We start from the raw sequence: 9,668 nt of genomic DNA, 5'->3' as shown, positions 1-9,668 counted from the left end.
TCGCATCTGTGAATCTTGAGTGAAATCCAATTCAGTGTCCACATGATGCAGGCGGGCTGGGCTAGGCTAGGCTAGGCTCCGCTCCGCTGTGCTCTGCTGTGTTGTGTTGTGTAGATGGGGTTATATAAGGGTTACATAAGGAGAGATGTAATGAGAAGAGCAGCTAGGTCGCGGCCAGCTTCGCGGCTAAACATGCTTGGGATCACTCTGTACAAAACGCACACGGCACCGTCAGTTCCACAGGAAAAAAAAAACTTTATTATTATGTTTTTTTCTTAAATGTCAACCATACTTTATAGACAAAATATATACATAGAACAACCTTCAGTTAGGTCCCAAAATAAAAACCCCAAGTACCTCTTCCTATACAAAACTAATATTTTGTCTTATTACATTCACTTTCCTCTCCACTCTTCCACAGAAATCCAGGATTAGGAGTTAAGATATCGGTCATGTTTTTTAAAATCTGCTTTCGACAAGTAAAGGCAACAGCATGATCAAGGATCTGTCTTTTTTAATGTGACCAGAAAAAAAATGAATACAAGGGGCGGGGGTGCCAATCAGTTGTAGCTCCACCACGCTATGTACATGTTTCTCCTGGTGTCTTACAGCAAAAAGTGGCCACCCAACATCTCCCTCTCCGTGTGATGCAAACACAAACATTTCTTGTGAGTCATGTATCAAAAATATAGATGTACAAGTAGTATAAACAAAACAACAACAAAAAAAATGTAAAATTACAAGACATTACCGCACAAGGACTCTATCTACTTGCACCAATGGTAATGGGTTACGAACTCATAAACCTAATAAAAACTGCATGGTGAAGTACTTCACTCTGCTATTTACATGAGTGACACGCTACCAGCCCTGAATACGACGTTCCCCCACCCACACCCACTCTGAACCTCTGCTCCCCACAAGCTAAGTGTGGGGAGCTGGCTTCCTCCTAGGGCATGATGACTGCATGATGAGATGGGAACAGTGTTTGTTGATTTTTTTTTTCATCTCACACAACAGCTCTGGCCAACCAAAAGCTTGGCCAGATATTTGGTTGCACTCTATAAACTACTGTAGAAAGGACGGTCTGTTGCAGTTTTTTTTTCTTTAAGCAGCCACAGATTACAGGAAAAAATCGTAGAACCTTCCCGAGGTGGGTCTACAGCACGTAGAAACTTCAAAAGCAGCATCTACAGGGGTTTCGCTTTCTTTTTTTATACATTCAACACAGAACAGTATGTTTATGTGTGAGTACGAGTGTGTGGGTGGGTGAGTGGGTGAGTGAGTGTGCATCTGTGCAAAGGGCAAATGTCTTTATCATTTAAGAAAGGGGGAGGGGGGGGGACTGTGCATCACATTCTGGGTTTTCAACTCTAAAACATTCAATACGGGTTGGCCATAGCTCCTCTGCCTCCACTCCCCAACTCCCTCCCTCCCACACCCATAGCATACTAGTCTTAACCACAGTGCTCATGTCCATAAATTGACCTTCTTCACAGTGTTGCGAAAAACACAAAAATAATTAAAGAAAAGACAAAAAAAAAATGAAACCAAAAGGTAAACCTAGCTGACTATCTCTCAATTCTGGGTGTGCTGACACTTGTCTCCGAGTCGTCACTGTTGCTCAGTGCCTGCTAGATTTGGGAGACCTGGACTGCATCTGGGAAGCAGTGGCCACTGGGCTTACGTGAAGTGTGTGTGTGTGAGTGTGTGTGAGTGTGTGTGGGTGTGAGTGCGCGTAAAAACGTCTTTCTGCTCTCAGAGGGTGGAGGAGCACGACAGGTCAGGGTCGGGGGGAGGGGGTTGGTGTGGGGTGGCGTAGAGATGGCGTCTGACCAGACAGCTGCCGCTGTCGCTGAGGGAGAGAGATTTTTGAGTGCTTGTGTCCCTGCCTTCCCTCCTGGGGGAGGATTCACCCGGCGACGGCCCGAGGGTCGGGTCCGCTCGCTCTCCTCTCCTCTCCTCTCCACACCTGAACATTCAGAGGGCGGGCTGCCAGTGAAAGTACAATGTAGAAAAAACAACAGAGGATAGAGAAATGACGAGAGTCATAGAGTCAGATAGAAAGTTCTCAGTCTTTGGTTTCCAAGTTCAGGGGGGGCACTTGCTTAAGAGCCTGAAGGAGGGCGGGAGAGTCCATGGGGGTTTGTGAAGCTGGGGGGGGCGTAGGGGGAGAGCCCACCCTGGGCGACATAACCAGGGATGGCGGGGGCAGCTTCTCTGGGGACAGGCTGGGCGGAGAGCCACCCATGCCCGGGTACAGGACGGGCATGCCGCCCGGGTACCAGCACTTGTCCAGCATGGGAAGGTAGGCGGCGGCGGCCGCGGAGGGGGGGATGAGGTAGAAGGGCATGCAGAGAGGCGCCCCCTGGGGGTGCGGAGAGAAGCCCACCGTGTAGCCGCCGTGGCTCGCCAGCGCCACCTCGTGGCCTGACAGAGACTCGTCCTCGGAGGAGTCGGAGCGCTGGCGTTTGGCGTGGGGCTCGTCGCCCTCCTGCTTGACGCGCTCGCTGCTCATGCTCATGCCGTATTTCAGCTCGTCGTCTTTGCTGACGTAGTAGCTCGGCCGCCCCGTCTTGCCGTCGCGCGTGGTCTTCTCCGTCTCGCCGCCGTAGCCGCTGTCTGTGTCGGTGTCGCTGCCGCTCTGCTCGCCGTTGCCGCTGTGCGTGTACGTCCGCTGGATGACTGGCACACAGTTCTTGGCGTGGCCCTCCTGGGAGGGTTTGGGCTGCTGTTGTGGCTCCCGTGGCTCCCGTCTCTCGGCGGCGCTCGTCTCCTGCCTCTCACGGGGGTTTTCCCTGCCCTCTGCGGCCACGTCGTAGCCGGAGTCGTCGTCGCCGCTGCTGCTGCTGCGCGGGCTGGCGTCGCCCTGCAGCATGTCGGAGGCCACCTTCTGCAGATGGCGCATCACGTGCAGCGGCGTCAGGTCCTGGGCGCTCTCCTTGGCGGCCAGATACTGGAGCACCTCCTTGGCACACAGGTGGAAACCTGAGCGGAACATCTCCTCATTGTTTTCTGGCCCGACACTGCCCTGGTCTAATGCACAAAACACAACACAAGAAACATCATGACTTGGTCTTAAACATAGCTTTATTAATAAAACAAAAATATATTTTCTAGTATTATAACTTATAACATTATTTGTTATGTAACTTGTTATTGTAATACACAGTACTTATACATATAGTTTGTGGTTAGTGTGAGAACAAATGTGTCAAATGGGGAAAAAAAGCTGTTTACACTATGCTGTAATCACATTCTGAGTGTGTGTGTGTGTGTGTGTGTACTGACATGGGTGCGCGCGCACAAATTACAGCGCCGTTGCACTTTCCGAGCCAAACAAACTCACCGATTTGGATGCCATTTTGTAGTGAAATGATTTTCTGTTGCTGTTGTTCCAGCAGAGTGTTGAGCGTCTTGACATGCTTGAGTGTGAGCTCCAGGACCACGGCCTTCTCCAAATGGCCCAGTGTCTAAAACAGGAAGACCGCCGATAAGCATGTTGATCTTTCTTATGTAACGCGTTCAGCCGCCCGGCAGAGGACAAACCTCCACCAGGGCGGGGAAGGACTTCATTTATTCCCGCTCAACTACTTGCCAAGCGCTACTCAATAACATTTCAGAGCAATATTGCCATTAAATACGCAACAAACCAAAATAGCTTTTTTTTTTAAAAGGCATTAATTCATAAATTCATTCATCATACAAAATGAAATGCTTATGTCTGTAGGCTATAATTAAACTGCTTACAACATGCATACACTGTGTTATATAATGCTACAGCCACCCTCTATATTGACAACTCACTTTAACAAATAACATCCAAAGTCTAGAAAGTTCGCGCTCACATTTACAATAGGTGTCATTTATTGACGACATAAACAGCAACTTTTCACGATCAGCAAGCAGGTGGCGCCTTAGACCATTCTGCGCACATTTCAAGAGGGAAATCTCACTTACGGTTAGTTTGAGGTGTTCTGGCAGCAAGTCTTTCAATTGTGCGATGCACTCATTGATTCGGTCTCGCCTTTTCTTCTCAATTAACCGATGGGGCAACTTGTAGGTATCCTACAATTTTCAATGAAATGAAATATTCAATTAGATATCAACATAATCAAAACAAACTTACAAATTACAAACAAACAGTAATTTGTGTATGTATACACATGCCATTGCACCGATATAATTCAAAAAGAATGAATACTGTTTAAACAATATGCAAATAGTACCTTGCTGTCTTCTCCTCGCTTCATTCCACGTCGTGGCTTATAGACATACATGGGGAAATCCATTCTATTCGGGGAAAGAAATAAAAAAAAAATAGGTAAGCACTTTCCGTCTACAGCATGCACTAGAATAGTAGAACTACCACAGTTTATTTGAAACATAAACCGCGCATTTGTACTCACCCAGCCATGTCCGCTATCTCCAGCGACGGGTGTTTGGTCATACAAGGAGGAGGAGGAGGTTGCGCACTTGTAATCCTTTCCATTTTACCCCTTGCCAAACCAAAGTCAGGTGAAAAGAGCAAAAACAAAATCTCCCAAATTCACTTCTGGACAAAACAAATAAAAAATGCTCCTTGGATTGCTTTGCTAAGAAGCATAAGTCGAATGTCCTTGAAATATATTTTTTGGTAAAACAAATCCAGTTGTCAAATAGCTTTAACGTGTTTTTTTCCTTCCACGTTCCAGATATCCTGCAACTATGATCGTAGGACGACGCTGTTGTCAACTCGCTATCCAGGCGTAGTCGAGACGTGTTTAGTAGCTCCAGTCGTGGTTAAATGTGTGTGTGGGAGGACTGGACGGACTACGTGTTAAATAAACCCTGTGACTACAGACACGTCTCTCTCGCTCGCTCAGAAACTGACCTACCTCCGTCACATGAGCCTCACGTGTTGGACGGCGCTTTCAAGCCCTCCAGAGCACAACCCATTTTCAGGAGTTAAGGAGGATCTGCGCTACAACGTCCTCCCTCGTCATGGTAGCGTCGCTGTCTCGTGTACCACCATGCTCTCCACCGACTACTAGCACATAAAACATGCTCAAACACAGCGGCTCGGTCTCGTGTACCACCATGCTCTCCGACGACAACTAGAACATTAATCGACCCCGAGTGGCTGGCATGCGTTGCGCTCTGATTCTCGACACATTTCTTGCACATGCAGAAATGAAATGTGACAGCATGGTGTACGTTTATTACAATGGGAATGGAAAAGACAGCTTTTTAACCACCCAATAAATAAATACCCAAACAAAGGCTCATTACGCAGAGAGTGAGATTATAATAAAAAAATACAATGTTACGCGGCACATAATTTGAATGAGGGCTGTGGTACATCCTATTCGTGTGTTATTAACATATATCATATGCAATATTTTTTGAAAAATATAATAATTAAAATGCAATAAAAATATAGGTCATTTGCTATTGATCATATGACATGTTCACCGAATATGTTCCGTGTTGAAAGTTTCATTTAAAACAAGCTCATATACAGCAGTTGGGGGTTTACTGAGTAGGCTATAGTATAGCCTATATGACAGATAATATTTACTGCGTCACTTCGGAACATATAGGCGCCTAAACGCTGTAGCATTGCGCATGACGGCTTATGGATAGAAAGGACGGCGGAAGAAAAATATAGTCTATGTACAAAATAGCCTAGTTTCTTTTACTTGAGTTCTGAAATAGGCTCTATTTATATTTGTGTTGTTTAGTCTACGTATTGTTTTCAAACATTCATTCATATTCTTTATTGAAAAATAAATTATTAGCCTACAAAAATACTAACAAATGGCAGCTTAAGACCACCATGTAGGCACAGGGAAAGCCATATAGGACGAGGTAATATGGAGTTTAAATATACAATCCAACATGAACACACGCGGCCATCACTGCTCCCCTAGATTTAGCTGAGGTTGTTGTTGTGACAATGAAAAAACGCACGCACTCTAATGTTGTTTACCGTGGGGATGCACGAGAGGGATAAAAGTAGGGAACACTGTTATCGCACACCCTCTGTCCATTTGCTTCCACACGTGCACCTGCTTACGGGGCCTGGCGGGGCGGCACGGCGCGGTGTGTTGTTGCAGGCTGGCGGCGGTACTCGGCAAGTCACGTTGAACTCCTCATGGCGAGCCGCGGCAGAGCGACCGGATCCCTAGCACTGACGTCAGCTATTTATTATGGTGCTCAGCGCTCCCAGCCGGTCGGTCAGGGAAAGCCGAGCGAGCAACACTGTTTGTCAACGGCAGCAAAATTTCGCAGCCTCATCCAAATACAGGCTGTTTAGTCTGGGGTTTTCACCTCGACCAGGCACACATTTATGCCATGGATTATGTTTTGTCTTATGTCTGCTTTTTTTTAATCAAGATAATAAAATAATGTTTCAGAAATAAAACCTGCAACCTTAGGCAGGGTTAGCCTATAGCCTACACCTGCAAACACATCAAAATAAACTCAGGGTGAAATCTGCAAATGCGGAGATATTTGAAACCTTCGAGCAGGCCACTCTCTCACTCCGGGCCGTATGTATTTCCACTGATGGCAGCAGCATTTTGTTGTTCAATAGGTACAGCACTGTTGTTGGAAACCCCCATGGTCATGTTTCGGTTTAACTAATTGATTGGAATCAAACAAATGTTACAGACGCGTTTAGCGGTGCGCTGTAGGAAAAAACCTACAGCCGCTCGACATCACAAAGGTCAATGTTTGTTGAGTTTACGCACGCATAAAACATTGTCAACTGCTTATTCATTTAAAAGCCATTTGGTAGCCTTTCTAAAATTCGAATTCTACATGTTCGATGTGAAATGTTAATTTGTACTGTACTTATTATTGATCACTTAGCCTATTGTTACCAGTCCATCACTGTTACCTGGCCTGTCTTGCACTTCATGTCAGTCTGTAAAATGTCAGTCTTGTGTCTATGTCTTGGTAATGCATGGTATAGAGAGAAAACATAATTTCCTTTTCCTTGTATGACTTGTGCATATGAAGAAAGTGACAATAAAAGCTGACGATGATATACGTGTTATACGCTTGTTATACATAGTTTGTTCATATATTGATATTGTAAAGACTGATGATGACTATGAATGATATGACGAGAAGTTGTTACACTTCACCTGTTCTAGTCTTTTTTTTTCTTCAGCATCTCTGCAGGGGGAGAGATGTCTTGGCTGACCTTTCAGAGTAAAGGTTAGACAGAGTGAAAGACTGCAGTACAACAAGCTCTGAATGTTTATCCCCAATGTGTTATGTGGATGTGGTGCCACTTTACATATAATTACATATAGAATCAATGTCCTCTCCATGATTCATACATTATTGGCACATCCATTGCAATGCAATATATATTTTTTCTATAAAGTATTGTGATTAATTATCATTTGGCACTTACTGTAAAACACACACACACACACACACACACACACACACACACACACACACACACACACACACACACACACACACACACACACACACACAGTAACAGATGCCAACTACTGTAACAGAGCTCGGCGGTGGGATGTTCGTAAACCGCCCTCCTGATGCCTCATAATGCATCAGTAGCACTGAGCTGTTGGTCTGGTGCCTGGGAGGTTGCGGGTTCGAGCCCCAAGTGGCAAACTAGTGCAGGATGGCCTTGGCTGGACACACACATATATACAGTATGTATCCACAGCGTATACGGTACAACGTGGCTATCTGAAACCAAGCAAGGAGTCAGTCTGATATCCTTTTTTCTCCCCAACACCTGACAGAGCCGAAAGGTCAAAAGTCAAGCTTTCCTCCCCATTCCCCTTGCATGCCATGATTCAGCGCCAACCGAATCTGTTTCAGTATAACTAAGCCAACAAGAGGTTTCAGTGGCGTTTGGGCCATCATAGGGGATTTCAGTGAGGGGGGGGGGGGGGGGGGTGGAGACAGAGAGAGAGAGAGAACAAGTGACAGAGAGAGAAAAAGATAGAGAGAGAGAGAGAGAGAGAGAGTACAAGTGACAGAGAGAGACACACACACACACACACACACACACACACACACACACACACACACACACACACACACACACACACACACACACACACACACACACAGAGAGAGAGAGAGAGAGAGAGAGAGAGAGAGCGAGAGAGAGAGTGTGTAAGTGACAAGAGCGGTATCTGTCTGAAGTTGAGCTCTCTGAGCAGCTGCCACTGTCACTGTCCACATCTGATGGTGGCTGCAAAAGAGTGTGTGCGGGCTGGCGTGTGTGTGTGTGTGTGTGTGTGTGCGTGTGCGTGATATTGCTAAAGTCAGACAGTCGGCAGTACGTCCGTTTGAAATCTCTCCTCTCCTCAGCCCCCGTCCATCCGTCTGTCTGTCTGTCTGTCAATGAGTGCTTGTAATGCAAAGGTACTGTAGTCTGTCTGTGCACAGGTTAGGTGAGGGAGTTTAATACACAGTCAAGCAAACACAACCCTCTATAAAGGTCATACAGAGTGCATCGTTCATAAAGTGAAAAAAAAGTGTTTTGCCTATTGTAATTTTTTTTGCAAGCTTTCATGGTTTCATCCAACTCACTTCCTGTTTGAAGATGAGCAAGTCACACATTTTCTGTGTGAGCGATTCAGCATTAAACAGTGGTAGTGCCATGAAAGACTAACACCACTTAGTCAAAAGGTCCAGATGGATGTGCTAAGGGTTTTTCTAAAACACACCCAGCTACATTCAGACATGAACTTAGATGGTGACATGAAAACAACCAATCAAATCTTGTATAAAAATCACTCCAAAATACAGCCAGTGAGTGATCCATTAATACATACATTTTAATTTAATGTTTGATGTGTGATGAGGATAACCTATCATGAACTCTGCTTTGTACACGTGATCTATTTAAATGTGCATGTTCCATATCATATGTCTTGCATTTTAAACTGGATGTTGAGTAGTGTGTGCACACAAGATCCAGTTTAAAATGCAACAGATTCTATTATCACCCCCTGGTCATCCCCTTGGTGTTGAAGAGGAAGTGCAGATAAGACAAGTTGGATTATCATTAGACATTTTTATTAAATAGGTCTACATTAAATGTACATGTCGGATAATTATTTATCTTAAATTACTGTATTACTTAGTAACACTGCTCTTACTGTAAAGTCTATGGTGCCTCCTTGAAAATGCGTATCTATACAATAGCAAAAAGGCTTTGCTGACATATATACATACATGATTAAAAAGAAAATACACACAATCTTAAATCAATTCTGAAAAAAAACATGGGCTTGAAGAGAATGGAAAGTACACAAAATAAAAATAAAAAATAAATATCAGAAGCTTTGAGTTAGTACTCAAGACGTTTAAGAGGCACAACAATAAGTTACTGAGATTCGAGTTAGTAGAGATGTGAAATAAAATAATGATAAACAATAAATAATAAAAAATAGACAAAAAAGGAAAATCAAGAAAAAAGGAGCCAGTGAAAGAAGTCCTGGTGGTCAATATGATAAACAGAGTGACCTGAACCTGTAACTTAGAATGGGAGAGAAAGTGTAAAACTAGTGCACACGTCACTGACTTAAGTCTTAATTTTCTTTTTCAAGCTACCCTAGAAACATATAACCTAAAACCACTGAGTTCCCAACTACATAGATAGGAATGCCTGTCAACAAGCTGCA

At 44.6% G+C, this 9,668-nt stretch overlaps 2 protein-coding genes across 3 annotated transcripts in view; both read right to left on the bottom strand.

Moving 5' to 3' along the window:
• Positions 1 to 499: 499 nt before the first annotated feature.
• Positions 500 to 4,896, bottom strand: bhlhe40 (basic helix-loop-helix family, member e40). Its single transcript, XM_063215288.1, has 5 exons — positions 4,410 to 4,896; positions 4,230 to 4,293; positions 3,961 to 4,068; positions 3,350 to 3,473; positions 500 to 3,036 (listed from the first exon to the last, which is right to left on the bottom strand). Exons 1-5 carry the CDS (start codon positions 4,490 to 4,492, stop codon positions 2,072 to 2,074), a joined length of 1,344 nt encoding a protein of 447 aa, XP_063071358.1. The 5' UTR covers positions 4,493 to 4,896; the 3' UTR covers positions 500 to 2,071.
• Positions 4,897 to 9,048: 4,152 nt separating this feature from the next.
• The window catches only part of itpr1b (inositol 1,4,5-trisphosphate receptor, type 1b), a 275,465-nt gene continuing 274,845 nt past the window's right edge, over positions 9,049 to 9,668 (bottom strand). For both annotated transcript variants that reach the window (XM_063215285.1, XM_063215286.1), the window contains one exon: positions 9,049 to 9,668. This exon is cut by the window's right edge and continues 1,903 nt beyond it. The gene's annotated coding sequence lies outside the window, so the exon portion shown is untranslated.

The sequence above is a fragment of the Engraulis encrasicolus genome, chromosome 14, assembly GCF_034702125.1.
Source record: "Engraulis encrasicolus isolate BLACKSEA-1 chromosome 14, IST_EnEncr_1.0, whole genome shotgun sequence".
In the NCBI taxonomy this organism is placed as follows: Eukaryota; Metazoa; Chordata; class Actinopteri; order Clupeiformes; family Engraulidae; genus Engraulis; species Engraulis encrasicolus.
Note: the sequence above shows the minus strand (reverse complement) of the source record. Positions and strands in the feature narration are given on the sequence as shown.